Below are 20,682 nucleotides of genomic sequence, written 5' to 3' on the forward strand. Positions count from 1 at the left end.
CATACAGATGTGCTTCCTGCTTGGCTTTCTGTTGAAGTTAAAGCAACTTGTAGACAAAGTGCTAAATAGAAAATGCTGCAAAGGATGTGACAAACTGTCTCAACGCATGACTTTGACAGAATCGCACAGGCGGGATGATCCAGCTGTAACCCAATCGGTGTATGAAACTGAAACATCAAAGAGCTGTAGGATGGTTTTAAAAGCCACATGTTTTCCAGATGTTGAAGATAAAATGTGGATTGACATCTGTGATTAATAACGGTGCTTCATTCAAGTTGACTGCCTTATCTGGAATAATACTGCTCAATGAAGGGGGGGGGGGGGGCATTTAGGTATTTGTGATGTTGAAACAGCAGATAGTTTATTATTTTAATCACTCTGACAGATGGAAAGCAGAAGTTACTTATTTTACTGAGACTGTAAATTAAACCTGAAGGCTAGAACTGATTTAAATGATTCACATGAAAAGGCTTCAAGTCCTTCAGTCTCTTGTGTGAACAAGGAGACACGGTGCCATTGATGTAGAGCACCAGACAACAGGCCCAGGCAGTGTCCTCTGAGTCAGGACTGCAGCACAAGTCTCAGTCCAACCTGCGCCACCTACTGACAAGAAAACTAACAGCAGCAGCTGTTCAGACCTGCAGATGTTCTCCATCTACAGCCAAGAAATCCACAGTAGAGAAGTCAGAAAGCAGAGCTCTACTCTGGGTCTAAAAACGGTGGAATGCTGATTCACTCACAAAAAACTAATAATCTGAAGCGCACTTCCGGAAATGGTAATGTGACTACAGAAATAATCCTCCAGGCTCAAGATCAACTCGATGTCCGATACTTGATATTTGATACATGAGTCATCACAGATCAGAGGAATGTGGCTTCAGCAGAGCGAAATCATCATCTGAGGTCAAACAAGTCCCCAACTGACCAAGTCATGTGAAGGGCGGCGACTGCTTTCATCACGCATCAAATGATCTTTAAAGTGATGTATTGCCTTCAACTTTCCCCCCATTTTGTTTGCACCAACAGTCATTTTACTTGCAATTAGGAGCTTCACGCTACGACATCATTTTGTATAGTTGAGTAAAACCCACAACTCAAAAACATCAAATCAGTAAAATTTTATTTCCCAAATTTGTCATCGTACAACTGTCAGATATGGGAAAGGGGAAGCAATTACCTTAACGAATGAAAAACGTTTTACAATACAATGTCAAATCTAAGCTGCATACTTAAAAAAAAACAACAACGAAAAAAATGTGCACGTTACGAGACGAAGCATAAACATGGGTAAACTATAAAAAAAAATGGAAACGTGAGTTGAATGAAACCGCACAAGATGTTTGAAAGCAGTTCTCTAACCATCAAAATATGGAATCATAAATTAAAAATTCTCATTAAAAATGAAATTCCATCAGAGGAAAGGTGAAAAGGTTCCTCAGTAGGGTCGGTCTCTGCGCTCCTGACGATGGTCCCTAAAAGAACAGAGAAGAGGTCAATGAGAGATCTCCACATACACTCAGTGTCCTGCTTCACACCAACACTGACACCAGTTCTGGTCACTGGTTTGCATTAATTTGCTTTTATCAATGGTTTTAAAAAAATTCAAACAATTTCTAATGATAGTCGCTATAAAACGTCTTAGTCCCACCTCATATCCATCTTTCCACCTGGTGGGCCCATTCCTCTTCCACCTCTGCCACCCATTCGGTCCATGGGAGGTCCTCCACGCCCGGCTCCACGGAAACCTCCTCTATCCATTCCACCACGTCCTCTGAATCCACCACGGTCTCCTCCCCAGCCTCCACGGAAACCTCCGGGGCCACCGGGGCCTCCGGCTCCCGCTGGCCCCCCACGGTCCATACCTCTGCCTCCACGCATCCCCATCCCACCTCTGCCTCGGTCACCTCCGGGGGGGAATGGAGGGCCACCACCCAAGCCCTCTGGTTTGGGGGCTTTGCACTGGTTGCACTCCATCCTCCAGGCAAAGTTCTGGTTGCCACAACCCCTGTGAGCACAAACCATTCAAGAAATTAAAAGCTAACTGATTTTGATTTACAGACAGAAAGAAAACGTGGGTCCAAGAAGACACTGTACTACAAAGGAATACGTACGGGTTTGGACACTCCCAGTCCCCAGCTCTCTGCTGCATGTTGCCTCCTGTGGGTCCACCTCTGCCCATACCACGTGGACCCCCCCGTGGACCAAAACCACCACGGTCTCCTCCACGGCCCATCATACCTGACAAGTAAATTACAGCACTTTTTAAAACATAACTATTCCCACAATTTTTACATTTTTTCAGCAGTCTCCAGCAACTCGGGTGCAGTTCACTGCCAACTTTCCAGCTAAGGACAGTTTCAACACGCTCAACTGTTTAAGTTTGTCACTTCAAGCAAAAGACATATAGCCAATATTTCAACCTCTTGGACAAGAGGTTTCCTATGAAGAACTGTGTGAAAGTGCCCTTACAGTAAATAATCTACCATTAACAAATACTTCAGACATTTACCTCCACGGCCCATCATGCCATCTCGCATGGGCATGCCACCTCTCATTCCACCCATCATGGGCTTACGGCGTGCCATGGACACCTTAAGCCTTCGACCTTGGAACTCCTTCCCTAAAAATCAATAATATAAAGATAAAAATTAGTTGGATGAATTTTAACAGGTGCTTTTGGATTCATGTATTCACTCCAGCGTTTCTGTTCAGGTCTAACGTGCACAGTCAGTAAGACGTACCATCAAAATGCTCCACAGCTGCTTTGGCGCAGATCGGCTCCTCGTAGGACAGGGTGGCATCTCCTTTAGGCTTCCCTGTGTCCTTGTCTGTGTATATGTTAATGGCAGGCTGGCCAAGTCTGCGGTTAATCTAGACATACAAACAGAATACATTTTGTTTAGATTCCTCTTTAATTTTGTTTCCACCAACATTTGGACTGAAGAACTGTTCTTACCCTGATTGGGCCAACGTGTTTGAAGAACTCCGCCATCTCCTCCAGGTTAGCCTTCTCAGTCAGGCCTGTGATGTAGATTGTGCTGTTCTCAGAGTCATCTTGCTCCTCAGGGCGTCCTGCAACAAGTACATTCAAACCAGTAAATATCCAGTAAAAAAATTTTCCCCAGTGGCAAAATAAGTTCTCAGTGTACTGTCACAGAGTAAAGGCGTCAGTGTGGCTCTACTCACCCATGTCACGCTCGTCACCGCCCATAGGTCCTGTAGTCCATCAGTCGAGGGGGAGAGAAACAGATTGAGAAAAGTCAGTGTGTAAAACTGAAGTTCAGTGTACAACACCTGAGGAGTACTACAAAAGATAATCCAGACACTCCCTCATAAACACTGTCAGCCATATTGGGAAGTTCAAAATGGCACCTTATGGTACACCACAATTCCCACAAGTGATATATTGAATTGGAAATAGAACACCTTGAACCCTGGCAAATAATTGTGTAAAAGCCTCTTAGACCAGTTAGAAATCCTCAAAAAAAACCCAGGAATTCAGCTCGACAGATTTTTAGAGCAGTAACAGACACAGTTGTGTGGAAATTTGCCATTAACCTGTCAAAAATTCATTGTCAAACCAAAATCAGAGACTGAATTAAACCAGTACCCCAGAGAAAATGGTCTCAGGCATTGAAAAAAAAATTCCCCAATATTTTCAGATGTGTTCATGTAAGTAAATTTTTTCATACCACAATGTAAGACACATAAATACTCGAAGCATATTTGCTGAAAAAGTTGTAATACTCTAATACCAGTGTAATACTCGTTAACTTACCACCAGGCTTACTGAAGCCACCTCTGTCTCCAGCGCTGCTATGGGGGAATAAATGGAGATATGAAGGCGAATTCCCTTTTACTGCCACTTCCATGGCTCGAGCAAAGTGGCTTGATTGAGGGAGTAATCAAAACATTCCAACTAGCCCAACAGCAACTAAAAACTCCCCAAAATGATAAATACACAATCTAATGGAGGGGATAAGAGTATTAGCTATGTGCCATTCCTTAACTAGCTGAGTACAACTTCAGTGACAGTTTGCAGCAGTGGATACATTTGTGCAAAATATGAATGACTAACATATTTTCACTGTCTTTGAAAATGGGACAAAACCCAAACATTTGTACACAGGTAGAAAGATTTCAGATGCATTGATGGCATACATATTTTTTTTTTTTAAACCAGAAACATGCCAACACCCCCTTAACATCAGTTCTAACAAAAGTTACAGCTGAATCAGATAATAGTGTAAAAATAGACACAATGCATCTGAAATGTCACAAGATGATGAGGTGATCACATTCACCAGGTAATAAAACAAACAAACAAAAAAAATACAATTATACATTGTTCAAGAAAAATCAACTCCAGAAGGTTTTTAACAGTGTTTACCAGGGTTACGTTAACTTAAAAACAAAGACTTGGTCAATTAATATACCCATCATGCTTAAAAACCACCATCCTCAGTTCTTGAAAAAAGGCAGACCCCGAATCTTTGTTTAAGCTCCCTCCTGCTGCTTAAGCTGGCGGCTCTGTACTGAGTACAGATACTTTTTAGAGAATAGATGGTTTTAAATGGCTCTCACTGTTACCTGTACGGTATAAATGTGACAAAGCATGTTAAAAAGTGGTCAAAATAATGTGATCAAACATTTGTATTCCAAACCACAAAAAACAATTTAAAACATTTCAAAATGACATCATGTGCAACCCCCTTACCCACCTCCTCCCCCAAGAACAGACAGACATACCTGTGCAAAGCTAACATAACCCTACAATGAAAACTGAACTAAAACACCTAATGATATATTTGACTGTATAAATGTATTTTTTTCCTACTTATGCCATTTGTTTTTGGTACGTTCTTATTTACCACTATTTTGGAAAGACTGCAGAGCTGCTTGATTAGAGTCCCTTATCATATAAAACTGTGTGTGTGTGTATGTGTGTGTATGTATTCACTGGACCAAAAAGTCATGCAGAACTCTTATTTTAAAGGGTCACACTCAAGAACCAGAAAAGATGAAGTTGTCTAGTAAACTATACATGTTTAAAAAAGCACACCTGAAGTAACAGCTGAGGATTGTGTCATTCTTGATCCCAGACTTGACATTGAAAATTTGAAAAACCTCTTTCCCAAAACCAAATCTTAAAAATTGAATCCTGCCATGCCATCGAGATTTATTCTGAGGAGTAGCTGTGTACTATTTGAGAAACCAAATGTGCTGATTCCAAGATGTTCTTCATCTTTTAGCTTTACAGTCATGTTAACCAAAACAAATGTATAGAACAACCTCTGTTCACCTCAATACCCCTCGTCTCTCTCTGTAACTGATTCCTTTTCAGGGAAGCTGAATATTAGCGAATCCATTTTGGGGTTGGGTCAAACCACTTTCACAATTTGCACTAAATTGAGCAAACTGTCAAATTACCCAATCTGCATCAAGAGCAAATTTGATGGCATTTCAATGGGGGTACCACAGAAAAACGTGTCAAGGACCAGCTCAACTGAGGTCTACTTTCATCATCATGAAGGATACACATCTGCATCAGCCATACGATACGAAACATAATATAGTAGACTGGATCCCACTTCACCAAAATCCAAGGACTGAATCTTCTGTATTGTTTTAATCTTTTGGATTAATACAATCAATACTGTTACAGTACACATGTACAGTATGTAGGTGTACACAGTTTAAATGAGGTCTGTGTTTTTTAACTGTCTTGTAACACCAACAAGACCTGTTTACGTTCTCTACCTTTGTCAAGGTGTCACACCACAAAACACTGCCACTAAATGGCTGGCAAATAAAAACAGTGGATGTGTTCAAAAACAACTGATGGAAAGAGTGACTTGTATCAAATTTGCTCTCAATGTATTTTTACCTTAATGAAAGTTTACAGTTTTCACTGATGAATTTGAGCTTGGATACATATTGAAACATTGACCACAAAAACCCACTTAAGAGATTCAACAACTTCCTTTAGTACAATGGATGGCATCAAGTGATAAACTCTGATCCTCTTTTAGAACAAATACATTTGTAAGAAATTTGTCATTTTGCCTCTCTAATGGATGCAGTTTATTACTGAGGTCCTGCAGTATAATTAGCATATTTTACTATGTCTATGGCACCATTTTCCTTTATGGTATTACTTCTTTAGGCCAATCAAATGAGGACAAATGCTGAAAACCACCCAAAAACTGAAAAACCAACAAGGTATTGTAAGTAAAAAGGAGGAAATATGTTGACCCAAATATTAGAATTGAGTAAGCATAAATGTGTATTTGAATGCAACAGACTTTACTGCAGTACTCCAGTATCTATTGATAAACTCCTTGAAATATTAATGTTATGTTGTGAGGTCTTGTAGAGCACACTAAGTTTTAGTTGAGCACTACAGCACTACAATAATCGCCAAAAGAAAAAAATCCACCTTCTAATTGCTTTGTTCATATAGCAAAAGTAAGTGTGTCACCCTACAGGGAATGATGCACCAGAGTGAGCGATTTAAAGGGGTGCTGCTGAGATTGTGACAGTGTTTGAACCCTCTTTAAGAATACCCATGATAGTTTTAATAATATAAAGATGCTCTTGCAATACACTTCTATCACACTCCCTGACCAATCCTGAAATATGCAACTTCTCAGTTTAACTTTTGATATTAGCTCATAATCAGATGTTTCAGGATGCATGCTGTTCAAACTAACCGTTAATGCACAGGTCTCTGATCAAAGTCAAGTGACATAAAAAAGGGACAAACCTTTTTCTTACCTTTGGCCAAATGAGAGGCTGAGCTGAGCGAAACACGACTGGCCATATTCAGTGAACTCCATAATTTATCAGCATTGACAGCTGATAAATTATGGACTTTCCATACAGAGAGAATAAAGTTGCACAAATTGCTAGTATATTATTATTATTATGATTTGGATTTTCTCAATCATTTCTGATGGTGACTCGTCTCAGCCCTGCCCCAAGTGACCACAGCACCTGTAGAGTCAAAATACACGTGAAGTTAAGTGCTAAAGAAAGACACTTACCCCATGCCACGGCCCATGCCTCCACGTCCACGGTGCATCATTCCACCTCGATCAAAGCCGTCCCTGCCAGGGCCCCTGCTCTCCCCGGCCCCTGGGTACCTCGAAGAATCAGAGCCAGAATAACCAGAACCTCCACCCTGGCCATCCTGTCTGTAATTATCTACAGAAAAGGGGCACAGATGCATCAAAACATGCAGTCAAAGTATGCTTACAGTTAAATTGCAGTAAACTATATCTACGATTAGAAAAGGTAATCAACGAAAAGCAAAGCTTACTGTAATGGTTGGACTGGTTGTAACTGGGTGGTCCACCTTGCTGGCTGTACTGACTGGCAGGAGGCTGGCCATACGAGCCAGCAGCCTGAGGAGGGTAAGCAGGAGGAGCCTGTTGCTGCTGCTGGCTCTGCTGCTGGTATCCCTGCTGCTGGCCATAGCTTGCCTGCTGGGCCTGGTAGCCAGGCTGCTGCTGGCCATATGCTGCTGGCTGGGAGTAGCTACTTTGGTTGTAACTAGCCGGCTGGCTGTTAGCATTGTAGCTGATAGAGACAAAGCATTAAGTAAAAGGTCAAATATGTGCTTGTGGAATTCACTTGTATTTGGTTCTTAGCCAAGGGGGACATACCTCTGTGGTGCAGTGGGAGCAGCCTGCTGCCCATATCCAGGGTAGGCAGACTGGGCAGTATATCCTGGCTGAGAGCCGTAAGACTGGGAGGCAGCTGGAGCAGCAGCAGCAGGAGTACTGTCATAACCACTGGCTCCATATCCCTGGGCTGACTGAGAGTAGCTATGGGTGGTAGACTGGGCAGCAGGATAGCCAGCTGCAGAAAACACATATCAATATCAGATCAAATTTACATGTTCAAGCATGAGTACCTACATACACTGTGCAATTAAATGACATGTTACAAGTACACAAATGTTTGCAATCTGATCTGAGCAGCCAGACTAAATTCATCTGCAATCAGTTTTAAAAAGGCTACAAATGTTACTTTCATCTGATTTGATCAATGCTTTTAATGTGTAAACTTGGTAAACTCAATCCAGAAATAAACATAGGTCACAAATCTGACTGTAAATGCGTCAGACTCTAGAAACTGCTAATTTTCCGTGTTACAATTTGGAGAGAATGCAGTCATCAACCAGAAAATATGTGTATCTAAAACCAGTAACACTTTATTCCTAGCCTACTTGTGGCTCAATTCTATTTGACCCAGGTCATTACACAAGCAGAGTCACATCAAAATGAGTTAAATGCTCATATATTAATAACTGACCTGATGCTGGCTGGCCATATGAGGACCCATACTGCTGTTGCTGCTGGGGGTAGCCTCCAGTGGCCGGGGTTGTCTGGGTGTAACTGCCATCAGCAGCAGCAGGTTGAGCATATGATCCATAATTCTGTTGCCCATAGCTCTGCTGAAAGAAAAGAGCCTGCTTCAGCTACTAGATACAACAAACATCAAGTGACAACATTTTGAATAACATGTTATGCTTCAAAAGACATTAAACATGAATATTTGTAATTTAAGCCTTACTACTGAACTGTCTTAATTAGTGCATCACAAGATTTCCTATAGAGGGCTAACAGTCATGTTTGGATACACATTTAACTGCTTCCTGTTCCCAGTTTACTCTCACTGAATATTACAAGAACAATGTGTGCTTCCATTCATATCTGAGTGTTTAAGTTAACAGTTTCAGTAAAAAAGTCAACTATCACAATTTTCATATATCACTGGTCCAGAGCAAAGCCACCCATAACAGTCCAACTACTGTCCTGCTATGTTATATCTCACCTGTGCAGACTGCCCATAGCTTTGTGACGGCTGGGCAGCATAAGAGGCATACCTGTAAAATAAATCATCGGGAGGTTTAAGAAAAAAAGGGGGGTCTTCGTAGAATCTGGACATCGTGCACTCCTTAACAATGCAACTTACAAAGCTACTTCAAGTCCAATTTCGTCGATCAAATATGTTTAACAATTTTATTCCGGCAAATTTTCTGAATGAACACTTGAATATTAACACAGTAACACGATCGTGCTAACGTACTTGATCGACTACGTTACATTATAAAACTTCATGCACGCTCACAAATATAAACACATTAATTAAAAAAACACCATCAATGACTTCAGTAAGGTAAAGACTCTTACCCTTGCTGAGTGCCGGTCTGATTGTAGGAGCTGTAGTCTGTCAAAGGAAAGTTTCAGCTTTGTTAGCTAATGGCTGCGCAGTCGGACAAAACATTCTTCCTTCGCGCGCGAGCTGCGCTGCTAATGCTAGCAGCACGCTACACCGACCCGTCACTGGTCGCCATGCAACTACACAAGCTATTCATTACACAAGGCTCGGATTAAAAAGGCATGTAGGAATTACCCAATAATGCAATGAAATACAATTTCAGTAAAACTGGTCATCTAGCATCCATTATCAACCCCGGTATGCAGAAATTTTAAAAAAAGCATACAACAACGGCTCAATGAGCTACCATGATTAGGCCTTGTGTCTGGCGCTAGGAAACGCTGACGTGATAGTCGATATGAAATACATCAAAAAGGCGGATTATGCCGATATACTCTCTTTTAAAATTAATCTACGACTTAACTGTTAGCACAACTCCTTCAAAATCAGTACAAAACATCAAAATTTTCCACTCACCCGGAGCCGACGCCATTTTAGTTTGTCTGTGCAGGACGACTGGACAGAACTAGTTGCTAGAGAGATGTACGTTACTTTTCTTCACGGGAACCACAAAATCTCGCGAGAAATGTAAAGTCTGGCTTGAACAACCACAGGGGCCCAAGCCAACCACTTTCATGCAAGATGATTAAATAATAGAAACTGAAAAGTTGTTTATTCATTTTGAAAGCGGATAACAAGCATACTTTATTATACTATACTAGTACATACATTTATTAAATGGTAAATGAATGTAGGCACTCATGAGAGTGGGATATGGGCCAGAAGGAGACCATCATAAGTTGAGCTCAATAGGGGGATGAATTGAGACTGTTCAGGGCTTAAAGTTGTCATATTATCCAATATTTGAGATCAATGCAAACAATAGAGACATTTCCTAAAAAGATGTAATATATAGTGATGTATTAGTCACATGGGACATTTCAGTGCAGAACAAATACCTGAATAGTGTGGTATTAATGTTTTTACTTTTTATCAGAGTACTTCTTCCACTTCCAGGGAAATAGAAAATTTAAAAAAGCTCGAAAAAGTGCTTGTTTTGTTCGACCAGCAGTCCTGAACCAAAATATGTTAAATTTACTGTCATGAAAACCTGCAAATTATTTCATTTAACAGAAGCTGGATCCAGAGGATGTGTGGCAGGTTTCGACCAAAACAATTAATGTATTATTAAAATTGTTGGCAGTCGTTCCAATACTATCCGTTGTATCATTTACTTCTCACAAGACAAGCCCAAAGGTTCAGAGGTTGTAAATGTGGTTGCTTTTCACATGCAAGCTTACAGCGTGTCCAATAGGTGGCGGTCTTTTACTCCTAAGGCCAACTGCCAGTAAACACAAAGAAGAAGAAGAAGACAAGGTGACGTAGTGCGGAAGTGAGCACCCCACTTAGCCCTCTAAATACTTTCACGCCGGGATTTTTCTTATTTAAAACCATTTATTGTTCACGTATCGGGGACACAGTTATTTAAAAATATCAGATAAAATCGTCCGCTCGTCGTACAAGTGCAACATGTTCTTGGTCGGTGGCGAAGAGGATTTTACAAGATAAACCGTTGAGGATTTTGCAGCCAGTAACTTCAATTGTGAATTTATGCCGTTATTACAGACTCCAGCTCCCACTCTCAGTATTGTGAATAATAATCTACAAATTATTTAAATTTTGCAAGACGCTGTGCTTGTTATGAGCACATGTAGATGCTTGTGTAACAGAAGTATGGCACAAAAGGACAAGTGAGTTGAGAATCTTGCAGCTAACCCTAAATAATGCGCCATCGGATATTGTCAGTATGGTTTTGGTTTCGATCCGATCGCCCTGGCTTCTGTCTGGGAACATGTTTATTGATAGCACTCATGGTGCTGATGTACACCTTGGGCATCCAGGCAAATCTCAGCTTAGGCCCAGGTGGAGACTTCCCAAGGGTCAGAGGTACCTGTGCTTTATAAGGACCCGTTTCATGGGTTTGCATGCAAATCTCGTTTCAGTGTTGGTGAAATCAAAGAATATAACTCCCTTTCTCCTCCTCAGATGTGTTCCTGTATGCCCTCAGTCATGATGACCTGCCCTCTCTGCTGGTCAGCGTTGCTCTCCTGCTGTTGTTTGGAGGCTGTCAGGAGCGTCGCTGGGGAACAGTCGCCTTCCTCGCCCTCTCCGTCCTGACAATGACCGTATTACCTCTTCTGTACTCCCTGGTCCTCTTTGTCGGTAGTGGTGAAGCAAGTCGGATCTGTGGTTACTCTGCCATCCAGCTGGCTCTGTTTACAGCGCAGTGTCGTCAGGTGACGCAGAGGAGGCTGCTGAGGTGTGTGCCAGTCTGGTTTCTCCCCTGGCTTCTCCTTCTGATTGGTCTGCTGCTGCTGCCCGGGACACCTGCCCTGCTTCACTTCTGCACAATATGCATCGGACACAACTGTATCCTTTCCTGTTTATACAGTCATTTGATTCATGTACAAACACTGTATATATTCTGTTTTTGTAGAGGCACCGTTAACTTTTACCTGAGCACATGTGATCTGTCCCTTCCATGCCTTAAACCCTTGACACACCCATATTAGACCTACACAGGGGTTTGACTTATTTTAATTGATTAGACTTCTACCGTGTGTGTCTCCTGTTAGTTTTGCTCAACTTGTAGGCTCGAGACAACAGAGAAGTCTGTGACATCATGTAATTCCCAGCTGTTCCGCTTTAATCTGAGCATAGGTCTAATCAGCCACAGTAATTGAGAACACCTGTGTAAGTGTGCAGGGCCGTTAAAAGGCAATATCCCCTCAGAGCCGTGGCCCCCTTTTTTTTTTCCTGTACTTAACCATGACTAATGCGTTTCCTAATTATTTTTTATTCCTGGGCACCCTTTCATCTATTTTTAGTTTTAGGCTTAGTGATGAAATTAGGAAGAATCATGGCTATTAAAATGTAATCGTCAAGCTGACCCGTGGTATTGGCCTGTGATTTGTTGCAGAGGGTTTGAGCCAATTGTGCTGTACCCCACCAAATGTACAACACAATGTTTATCTATCAAGTCTTTTTTTTTTTATTATACTTAATGTACCTCTCAGATCATCAGTCTTTCATTGGGATGTTACAGGAGCTGGAGGAGTTCAGGGTCTTGGATTTCATCCCTGATTGGGCATATGTTCCCGCCTCAGGCCGGTTCAGATTGCCCACCTACTCTACCTCACAGAGGTGTGATTCATCTCTATTATGTCTCACTGAGTCTCACTGAATACACACACTCACCACCTGCATGCATGACAGCGGGAGATTTCATCATTTCTAACTTCATCTGTTGTCCCAGATCTAGATCACTTCCTCAGAGGATGCCTGTGGATCAGGCAGCTGCTCCCTCCATGAGGGACCCCTCTGTTTTAAACCACCACCCATTGGTGGATCCAGTGCCTGCCTGGATAATGAATGAGTCTGCTGCACAGTCTGAGGCCGAGGTGTTGGAGGAACAGATGCTGAGAGCAGGGATACTGGCCTCATTACAGGATGCTCCTGACGACCCTGATGCAAAAGTGGAGGTGCCTAAATCATCGGTCTCCTCTCTGCGGTTAGTGATAACTTAATCTCATGTATATCATGTTTGCTTTTTCGGGTGGATCCATTTTTTGGTTCAACCTAATGCTGCACATTATTTCTCATAACTTTTCTAGTAATCATTCACAGTTTGCTAAAAGACCAATGTTTCCTCTCAGACTGCAGCAGCTGGAGAAGATGGGCTTCCCCACAGAGAAAGCTGTAGTTGCACTAGCAGCCTCAAAACAGCTAGATGGCGCCATTTCTCTGCTCATCGATGACAGTGTTGGCGAACAGGCTGTGGTCGTGTCAAAAGGGAAGAGCCTCTCGTCACCTCCGAGCACCTAGACGACCTCACTCTGCTGGACTGAAACAGTGTTTGCTCCTGTGCAGTTAACTGGACACTGGACATAGGCTATGCTTGGGTTTTGCTGAGCTTCAATATTATATTTTCCCTGTGGGCTAGTGGGTGAGCTATTTAATGATCAGGATTCCTGTGGAAAAGTGGGAGTAGGGTTGCTGTTTTTCCATGACTGTGAGTGTAACGAAGTGAAGATGCAAACTGCAGTGCTCTGGAGACAGTTTCTTTATCATAAAATGTACGTTGGAGAGAGTGGGTGTCTTTTTTTATGCTGTAATCAAGTTTAATGAATACTGACACAAATAAAGAGTGATGAGGTGTTAAAAAAACAGTGAACATCATTTTATTACACCAATCATCTAGACAGGATTATCTTAACACAATAACACATTTGCAAGAAAAAAAAAAGTTTGAAATATGAAATGGTTACACAACAGCATACAAAATAAACTAGCATTGGTCATTTTAAATAGTTTCACAATAAGTTTGATAATAAGATGAAAAAAACGATTATCAAGTCTTTTCATCAGGACAGTTTAAGCAGTTTACCAACACGACAGTGGTAAAAATATGTTCAAGTTCCATTAACAGTTCAGTTATTTCCTCTGTGTGTGTGTGTGTGTGTGTGTGTGTGTGTGAAAGATCTTGACATCGACAGCCAGTTCACAGAGAGGTGCTTTAATTCAACATGTTTCCTTTCATATATATGTTTTGTGTAATTTCTGACAGTTTTTGTTGAAATGCAGCCAAACCGGTTGTATATTAAATCACTTTATCAGTCTGTACTTCAAGGGGGAAAAACACACACCAGAAAACTACAAATCACTGTTAGCAACACATATCTCAGTTAGAGTGGAGATGACTTCATCTTTTTAGTGCACTACATAACATTGAGTTAAACAATATGATAGAAGAATAACAAAATGAATACTAGGAGAAGAGGTTTGTTCGTGTACTTGTGTCCTGCAAACTGTACATGCGCAATATACTTAAATAGTGGGATCTCTTCAGATTGCAGTTACATTGTGAAAGCAATACAAACTCAAATCCAGTCTATTTCCTCACATCTGATTCCTCCTTTAATTGATTACTCTAAATGACCCTTATTGTCCAGAACTGTTCGTAGCTCGAGGAGCACCACAGGAGATTCAGATTTTCCTTTTTTCAAACATCTTTACTTGAGGCTTTAGTTCTGTAGCCAAAGAAACGAGACACAGAAGGAGCTGCTGGATGTGTTATGGAAAGATAAGTGTTTGGAGGTGGAGATGGGTGGGGGGGTCAAACTAGTTCTCAGGTTCCCGATGGAGGAGGGCATAGTGGAGTATCAGTGGAGTTTCCCTGAGGTGTCCCCCATCCTAAATCTGACGGTAAAGCCCAGAGAGGGTATCAGATAAGGTCTAAATCTGTCGAGTGCCGATGAGAACTATGGGAGGGGGAGTCAACCCAGCCTGTGATCCTCAGGGTGAGCGGGGGGAGGGGGCTACTTCGCTCGAACCTTGGTGTTGGAGGACAGAGGAGAAGCAAGTCGATGTGGAAGCGCACCTGCTCGCTTATCTCTGTAGAAACTAGGGGAGGCTGTGCCAAACGGTCCATCCCCAGACCCTAGATCAGGCTCTGTTGAAGAGAGACAGCAGTTGGAACGTGGCGTCCCTGTCCATCAGTGTGTGGACATGTGCACTCTGTGGTCCTAATCCAAGTCTACTCTGATGTAGCTGCTAACATGGAGGTGTCAGGAGCAGGATCTTATTTTGACTTGACACCAGTGGCCCAGTTTTTATATTACCACCATGAATCAACTAACTAGTCAGAAGGGACTGATCAAATCCTTCTCTTACTGCAACAAGTAATAATAAATTTCCATATAGATTAACTGTCTCCTCTGTAAAATGTGGAAAAATAGCAAAAATGTCTTCAAATTGACTGATTTTTCTGATGTTTGGTACTTCCGCTTGACGAAAAACTGACTTCTCAAAACTGCAGGTGATTTATTTTCTGTCCTTTGACTAATAGTTGTATTGACTAATCACTGCAGAACGACTAACTAGACTGACATAATTCACATCTATTGATACACATGAACCTACAAAACACAAAAGATTAAAGCCCCTGAAAACCTGATTTTTCAAATCTTGTTTTTTCCTCACAACATTAATGACTACATACCAACGATCACAGTTAAAGTTAAAAAACAATCTTAGGTATTATTGAATTGAGTTTCACTCAAAAACTCATCTGCTTCTGCAGGACTGTGTAGTTTGATCAGATTTGATTGACAGTGCTGGTCTAAATGAGCCCCAACCACTTTTATCCAGTGGCAAGAGCACCAAGACATGCACAAGCACAGTCATATGTGAAATAAGCTTTGGCAGGAAATAAGAGAGTTCTCGAAGGACCGGATCTCTCTTAGTCAGAAGCTGATTGAGTAGATATGTTTTCAGGGCCTTTAAAGTAACATCTGCCATCATAGGATCGACACAACCAACACACATCAAACTATAAGAACACATTTCTAAGACATCTACTTTTCAGTGACTAGGTCAACACTCAGCAGGTCAGTAACACGTGATAATCACATCATTTTCTAGATGTTGTCAAAAAAAAGGTCAGTGAGGGCCGGCAGAGCTGTGGGTGAGGATGTCTCAGCGTTACCTGGCCAGATGATAGCCTCCAGCAGCGTCACCCTGCGAGCCAGAAGCTCAAGGTCTGCCTGCAAGTCGTGGAACATCTGCAAGCTAATGTCCTATCAGAGAGCAGTGACAGGGGGGACTGTGTGAGGGGGGGTGGAAACACCAGCCTGAGTCCTGGGGCTGCTCGCGACTGTTCCCACTCCCTGTCCCAGCAGCGAGGTACGGTGGGAGTTTGAGCCCCCCACCTTTGACCCCTGCCTAAAGCTGACCCTGCCTCAGGCCTCCTACTCACCATGAATACCGATCATAGTCTCAAGGATTAAAACCCTCTCGGCTAAGATCTTCAGCGCCTCTCTGATCTGATGTATTCCGTCCCCCTGTGAAGATAGATACAGCCGTCAAGGTAAGGAGCACAAGCCAAAGAACTGCTCGCCAAGATGCAAGACATTTTTGTTTTCTCTCAATACAGTTCAGCAGTTAGAAGGTTAAAACAGTCCACATATCTGCCCAGCGCTCTCAGACATATCTGGTCCCTGTTTTTCTCTGTATCTCCCTCATTCTCTGGCCATGCTGCTACATGAAGTCAGTCTCTGCCATGCTGGGCTGGGCGACATCAGCATGCACATTACAGACCAGCCTCATGTTGGCCACATAACACAGCTGGATTACACTCTCCCAGGGTTTAGATTGGGTCATGCCATCTGCATTCATTTTGTTGGGTAGCACTTAAGCCAGGCGAGTATTTTCAGCACCGCAGCTTTCATTCTTAACGCTGCGGTCACAAAAGTTACCTGACAGAATGAAGTCAGTACAGATTTAGATAGAAATCTAATTTATTTGTCTTTTGTTAAGGATCAGGCGACGGCTTCATGAGTCATACCCTCAATACAATAACAAAAGTAGTTGAAGAAGAGAAGTAAAGTGGATGGAGACCATCACAGAGGAAGGCATGCAGAGAATAGCTGAAGCTTTCGGTGCCCAGGTGAGTGATTCCCACTATGAAATGCTCGGATTAGTCTGACAGATGAGTACATGTATTTGAAGAAAAAAGGCAAAGTCTCAGACTGAATACATTTTACGTACGGATGGTAAGATCAGTTCGTTGATTGGTTCAACACTTGACTTCAGACTGAAATATCCAAACAACTATTGGCTGGAGTGCCATGAAGCTCAGTGTGCACGTTCATATTCCTCACAGGATGAATTAAACACTGTGATCCTGTGAGCTCCTCAAACCAAATACCTGCTTGTTATGTTAGCATGCTAACACACTTAGCTAAGATGGTGGAGATTCAATCCCCACATAAAACTTTAGAGCTGCTTTGCCTTGTTTCTCTTTCAACAGCACCTTGTTAATTCACTCATTAGACACATTTTGCAGTTGATTTTCACACCAAGAAAAGAAAGTTACGTGGTGAAAGTACATAAAGATGAAATCATGCAAGGTTGCGTTGTGGGATAGAAGAGGATCGCTGTATCCACTCCACTCACATCAGAGTACAACACCTCTAAACCAACAGGACCCACCACTGACACATATGGAGTGATTTGGCATATACATTTCATCACATTTCTCTGTGGTTCATCGAGACATTTTATCTGTAAAATCAATGTTGATGATTAGAAATGTACTTCAGCAAGGATTTTACTATATTCAACATTCTCCCAGTCAGTCAGAGCTGGTGTTTTTGCATTTTCTTTATCTATATTTATATGTATATGCCAAAGTCAGATGCTGAAAAGGTGACTGTGAAAGGTAGCCATGGGGACAGTAGCTTGCAGAGGGAGTCAGACAGCTTTAGGGTCAAGAGGACAGTGTCGTGACAGGGGACAGCAGTCCAGAGCACACCCCAAGGACCAACAAAAACAAAAACACATTAACACCAAAAGGTTTCACACACAAAATCACACAGATCAACAGCTAAAAATGATATATACTCAAAGACAACACAGTAAAACAGACACTGTATGACCATCAGCAGGGAGGAAAGTATGGACTTGAGAGAAAAAGAGATGCAGCTGAACGTCATTGTCATAAACACGGTGACTGTCAAAAGATCATAACCATAACCGGAGACGAGGGTCATGGTTAGACTTCATTTAGGTTACTGGATAGACTCACTGCATTGCAAAGTGAACATGTGATGACATAAATAAAAATATCTTACATTTAGATTGCTCTTGTAAAATGAGGAAGAGGTGAAAGAAAAATAAGGGTTAGACAGACACAGAAAATACTGAATGCTCCACAGAGGAATCGTCAAACTCAGATTTTTTTTTTTTTTAAATCTTCAAACTAAAAGCAAAGCCCTCCCGTCCAGGCCCTGTGTCACCGTGTGAACTGTGAACTACCACCAACTACTTTCTTACCGGCAAGCCCTTCTCCCCTGGCTCTCCCTTGGGACCCGGTGCTCCCTGTGAAGAAATATTAACAACAGAAAAAACTTAAGTCTGCCGTCACAACATGAATGAAAGCGGTGCAGCAGTTCACTTGAACAGAAAGAGCTCCTCCTCTCTGAGACTGTCACTGGTCAGTGTGGTTTGTAGAGCTGCTGGTTAGTGTAGTTTACAGTGATATAACCAGAAATGACATGTGTTGACGTCTCCCCCTGTGCACTCCTTTACTCCACAATCCTCAAGGCAGCAGGGTGGGCGTGGCTTACCGGCTCGCCTCTGAAGCCCCTCTCTCCTGGGTAACCTAAAGGACCCTGAAAAACCACAGGACAGAGTTGCGGTTAAGGATGTAGATGTAGAGGAAATGAAGAAAATACTATCAAGCTCTGAGTGAACTCACTCTCTCCCCACGTTCTCCCTTTGGTCCCACAGGGCCCTGCGTTCCAGGGGCTCCAGGTTTACCCTGTGTTGAGTCAGGAAGGAAATTCAAAATGACAACGATACACTCGTGCAGCAACAAATCTGCTAAACTCAGTAAGTGACGGCAGTGCAGCACTGTGCTGTGAGGGGGCTTACATTCTGTCCTGATGGGCCAGGAGGTCCTACTGGGCCTTTGGGACCTGGGGGACCTGTGTGATAGATAGAAAGATTCACATTAGCGTCCAGTACCTTCACCCTCTGGGAGAAGGTGGTGCTAATTTTCACAGCGTTTCGCCTCATGAAGATTAAGCATTTTTGCACATAATATTAGAGATCAAATGATGTCTGTTGGGGATGGTTGAACTAAATTTATTTTATGTACAAGTGTTTTAGAAAAACAGCACACAGTAGATAGATGTACTCAGCATCAGACAATCTACCGTGCACATCTGCTGTATTTTTGTGCGTAAAAGCGATGGAAATATTTGTATCTCTCAGCGCAGGGACACAGTTGCACAGACACAACACAGTGCAGTGATAAACACTCACCGACAGGCCCGGGGGGACCCTCTGGTCCTGGAACAGGCAACCCTCGTGAGTCATGGAAAGTGTTGGTGAAGAAGGGATCTTTTCCACGATCTGGAGCTGAAGCAAAATGTGTGTATTTAATGGAAGCTACTTTCCTGGCTAAGGACGGTATTTACAAACAGAAACAAAGCTGATGGAAATACCTGCAATAATAATCTGTCATACCTTTACATAGCACAGTGACAATGATTGAAAAGCTGATGGTGCAGCCTCATTATCCAAACATATTTCCATCACTGTATGAGGTATGAATGACTGCATTATGTATGTATTATTTTATCAATTATCTTGTTGATTTTGTTTTGCCTTTAAGGGAAAAACTGGAGCTCAAATCTGGTTCTAGTTTCAATAATTGCTTTCAGTGATTGCCAACAAATCCAAAGTGCGCATTAACATTTAATGTTATTCTCTTTCTAAATGCATGTTTGCACAGTGGGCATGCAATATTTCGTGCAAGGCTGCTCTCCCAACAAGCTCCACCAGTCAAACTGTTCTACTGTGGTTCCATTTATAGACGGTGATGTTTAGGGCTGGGTCCCAGGTTGCTGTTGGGGCAATTTTAATGAATGAGGAATGATTTGCGTGTAGCTGAGACGTGAACCTGAAGACGCCTGAGGCAAAATGCACTTGTGATGTAATAAATACTGACCTAAGCCTTTCAGTTTGTGATATTTTGCTTTTTTTTTGATGATGCTGCCTGAGAGGTTCAACACAGGGCAATATACCACTCTTATTATGACACTCATTAACCTCCAGAGGGCAGTGTTTTCCAACCAATACCCAAACTTCACCTAATGACTTCAACAGCGTAGTAAACTACACTACAATGTGTTTGAAAGCATCATCAGTGGTAGATCAGTGTTTCACATTAATTTAAAAAATATCATGTAATATTTTATAGAAAAAACTGAATATCCAGCGTGTTACAACACTGACTGAACTTCCACAACTACATGAGTCTACAGAGGAAGGACAGGAGGAAGAGGGTGGTGAACATGTGAGCGATACAGGAAGCGTGCGGTCATTGGGTCATTTTATACTGACAGGAAACACAGATCCAATCACAGCATGAGACTTTTGGAGATGCAGAAACGAGGAGGAGGAGGGGGAGGAAGAGGAGGAGGAGGAGGAGGAGGAGGAGGGCTGACAGCCAGAAACATCCTCCAGCTGCCAGAACGCTGCACGCCGCTAAAAGAGGTGGCATCCAAAACAGGCCCGGACTCTGTTTATTTCTACACACTCTCTTCACTTCCTAGTAAGAACGCACTGGGATGTGTGGCTTAACGCGCCCTCACAGTCCTCCTCTCTTCGCTTCTTCATGTTCTGGGTGCTGGTTTAGGAACCCTCTCTTGTTCTGCAGAAGGGAATTCCAACCTCCCGATGCAGACGTAAAAGCCAAATAAGCCAATGTTTTCCAAGGGAAGCTCAGCACAGAACCCAACCCCTCCTCTCACGTCCCCTACTGTTACTTTGATGTGAAAGAAATGGCTCGCAGTCTCGGAAATCATCATGCCAACCTCAATGTAC

The 20,682-nt window shown here is 42.3% G+C and overlaps 3 protein-coding genes across 9 annotated transcripts in view; 1 reads left to right on the forward strand and 2 right to left on the reverse strand.

The window, feature by feature from the left end:
• Window positions 1-1,103: 1,103 nt before the first annotated feature.
• Window positions 1,104-9,785, reverse strand: ewsr1b (EWS RNA-binding protein 1b). Of its 4 annotated transcripts, none has more exons than XM_076730335.1 (15): window positions 9,706-9,785; window positions 9,201-9,237; window positions 8,842-8,893; window positions 8,320-8,458; window positions 7,668-7,863; window positions 7,322-7,581; window positions 7,047-7,206; window positions 3,779-3,813; window positions 3,187-3,216; window positions 2,957-3,072; window positions 2,742-2,871; window positions 2,510-2,620; window positions 2,112-2,238; window positions 1,649-2,005; window positions 1,104-1,472 (listed from the first exon to the last, which is right to left on the reverse strand). In XM_076730335.1, the coding sequence occupies exons 1-15, from the start codon at window positions 9,719-9,721 to the stop codon at window positions 1,436-1,438; spliced, it is 1,803 nt and encodes a 600-aa protein (XP_076586450.1). In that variant the 5' UTR covers window positions 9,722-9,785; the 3' UTR covers window positions 1,104-1,435. The 4 variants fall into 4 exon arrangements, with proteins under 4 accessions (XP_076586450.1, XP_076586449.1, XP_076586448.1 ...); XM_076730334.1 differs by having other exon boundaries at window positions 3,779-3,816; XM_076730333.1 differs by having other exon boundaries at window positions 8,320-8,461.
• Window positions 9,786-10,595: 810 nt separating this feature from the next.
• rhbdd3 (rhomboid domain containing 3) lies at window positions 10,596-13,448 on the forward strand. Its single transcript, XM_076729935.1, has 5 exons — window positions 10,596-11,175; window positions 11,275-11,658; window positions 12,306-12,432; window positions 12,545-12,799; window positions 12,945-13,448. Exons 1-5 carry the CDS (start codon window positions 11,013-11,015, stop codon window positions 13,111-13,113), a joined length of 1,098 nt encoding a protein of 365 aa, XP_076586050.1. The 5' UTR covers window positions 10,596-11,012; the 3' UTR covers window positions 13,114-13,448.
• emid1 (EMI domain containing 1) overlaps window positions 13,447-20,682 on the reverse strand; it is a 55,562-nt gene continuing 48,326 nt past the window's right edge. For 2 of the 4 annotated variants that reach the window (XR_013077150.1, XR_013077151.1), the window contains exons 10-16: window positions 19,117-19,212; window positions 18,724-18,776; window positions 18,548-18,610; window positions 18,417-18,461; window positions 18,116-18,168; window positions 16,046-16,130; window positions 13,447-14,740 (exon numbers count right to left, since the gene is read on the reverse strand). Coding sequence is in view for 2 of the 4 variants with exons in the window: in XM_076729933.1 (XP_076586048.1) it covers window positions 14,607-14,740; window positions 15,776-15,866; window positions 18,124-18,168; window positions 18,417-18,461; window positions 18,548-18,610; window positions 18,724-18,776; window positions 19,117-19,212 (527 nt within the window). In the remaining 2 variants the exon portion in view is untranslated. Of the gene's footprint in view, window positions 14,741-15,775; window positions 15,867-16,045; window positions 16,131-18,115; window positions 18,169-18,416; window positions 18,462-18,547; window positions 18,611-18,723; window positions 18,777-19,116; window positions 19,213-20,682 lie in introns of all 4 variants that reach the window. The other 2 variants (XM_076729934.1, XM_076729933.1) reach the window with 2 other exon arrangements.

This window comes from Chaetodon auriga, chromosome 5 (assembly GCF_051107435.1).
Source record: "Chaetodon auriga isolate fChaAug3 chromosome 5, fChaAug3.hap1, whole genome shotgun sequence".
Classification (NCBI taxonomy): domain Eukaryota; kingdom Metazoa; phylum Chordata; class Actinopteri; order Chaetodontiformes; family Chaetodontidae; genus Chaetodon; species Chaetodon auriga.

Excerpts from the sequence above, each read along its gene's own strand:
- ewsr1b (XM_076730332.1), bottom strand. Across the intron at positions 3,217-3,778 it reads TGGCTTCAGTAAGCCTGGTG|GACCTATGGGCGGTGACGAG; the intron begins GTAAGTTAACGA and ends GATGGACTACAG. Across the intron at positions 2,239-2,509 it reads TGGCATGATGGGCCGTGGAG|GTATGATGGGCCGTGGAGGA; the intron begins GTAAATGTCTGA and ends TTTACTTGTCAG.
- rhbdd3 (XM_076729935.1), top strand. The coding sequence starts at position 11,013 with ATGCGCCATCGGATATTGTCAGTATGGTTTTGGTTTCGATCCGATCGC. Across the intron at positions 11,659-12,305 it reads AATATGCATCGGACACAACT|ATCATCAGTCTTTCATTGGG; the intron begins GTATCCTTTCCT and ends TGTACCTCTCAG. Across the intron at positions 12,800-12,944 it reads TCATCGGTCTCCTCTCTGCG|ACTGCAGCAGCTGGAGAAGA; the intron begins GTTAGTGATAAC and ends GTTTCCTCTCAG.